This window comes from Capsicum annuum, unplaced genomic scaffold, assembly GCF_002878395.1.
Source record: "Capsicum annuum cultivar UCD-10X-F1 unplaced genomic scaffold, UCD10Xv1.1 ctg33403, whole genome shotgun sequence".
NCBI lineage: Eukaryota > Viridiplantae > Streptophyta > Magnoliopsida > Solanales > Solanaceae > Capsicum > Capsicum annuum.
In genome coordinates, this window is record NW_025840178.1 from 1 (window position 1) to 1,530 (window position 1,530).

The window sequence follows — 1,530 nt, forward strand, 5'->3', positions numbered from 1 at the left end:
CCGACCTTAGTTAATCTTTGTGTATTGTCTAGACGATTTGTAGACCTAATGTACAGTCAAGGTGGTGTTTTGTTAATAGACGTGATGGCTCCAATGGCCAAGTATTGTATATACATATATATATGTGTTCTCAAGCTTATACAGGTGATTATTTCCTTTTATATGTGATATGATGTTGTTCGAATTTTTGGTTGTCATAGAGGTATGCATGGGAAGTATAAGGTGATGAGCTGGTTCTCCCGGGCCTCCTTGGTTACGGGTGCCAGTCCACCCCAATAGGATTTGAGGCATGACACTTGTGGTTTTGAACTTGACTTGTTAACTGCAGAAATGGAGTCATCTAAAGAGTTACGTTGTCGAGCTCCAGAAGACCCCGCCCTCTGCATCAACGCTTGTGATTTTTTCGGTAGTGCAGCTACAATGAATATGTGTTCCAAGTGTCAAAAGGACATGATACTATTGAAGCAGGAACATGCAAAGCTTGCAGCTGCATCCAGCAAAGACGTCGTACGTAGAAGCTCAAGCAGCGATGAATCAGAACTTGCTCTTGCAGATGCCGTGGTTGCATCTACAGATTTAGCCTCTCAGATTTCACAAGTGAAGTCAAAAGAGGGTTTGAAAAAGTTCACAGCTTGTCATAAGCGTGTGGGATTAACGGGGTTCAGTTGCAAATGTGGTGCTCTTTTCTGCGCAGTTCATCATTATTTAGACAAACACAACTGCCCGTTTGATTATAGGAATGCTGGTCAGAATGCAATAGCAAAAACAAATCCTATCATCGTAGCAGAAAAGCTTAATAAGATCAAACAAGCACCTATCAAAAGGTTGTATGAACTGAAGCAATGTCCATCTTTCGATAAGTTGGCCTTGTCTTACAGGGTGACGATGAAGGTTTTGCGTGGGGGTTGGGGTGGGGGGTACCCTAGAGCCTACATAATCCTAGTGTGTAAGTTATTTATGATCTTGGTGCACATTTTCATGGAATTTGTTCTTGTTTTTTCCTCATTTCTAGGCTCCTTGTCTAGTATAATATGCATAATGTAGGTCATCTTGATGAATTTCACATTCATACATCCGCGTTTTTAAATCCTAAATTCACCTCCGTGCATTCTTCAAGATTCCAAAGTCTCCTTTGCGTATCAATAATGTAGAGTTTTTTTTTGTAGAGATGTCAATACGGGTTGGCTCAGCCCATCGGAGCTAGCCCACATAGGCTTTGAGTTTGACGGGTCAGGTTGGGCTAGCCTATCAAAATGATGAGCCAAAAAATATCAAGCCCACACTATTAATCTGTGGGTTCCGGGCCTTACGGGCCAGCCCACTTTTAAAAAAATAATATTTTATAATTTAATTTTAGAATGTTAATAGACATAAATATTACCAATCAATATTACATAGTATTAATACTTTTTAATTAAGTCTCCAACACCGCCAGAAATACTCATAATAGCGAAATTAAATGACTTTTGACATGCGTTCTACCCTTACATCGTAAAAGTAAGGGTTAAGCTATAGAACTAGATACGTAAG

The 1,530-nt window shown here is 39.8% G+C and overlaps 1 protein-coding gene across 1 annotated transcript; it reads left to right on the forward strand.

The window, feature by feature from the left end:
* Nucleotides 1–330: 330 nt before the first annotated feature.
* LOC124891280 (zinc finger A20 and AN1 domain-containing stress-associated protein 8-like) lies at nucleotides 331–891 on the forward strand (the record flags this gene model as incomplete). Its single annotated transcript, XM_047403069.1, has 1 exon — nucleotides 331–891. A coding segment is annotated over exon 1 (561 nt), but the record flags the coding sequence as incomplete, so codon positions are not given.
* Between the last annotated feature and the right edge of the window lie 639 nt (nucleotides 892–1,530).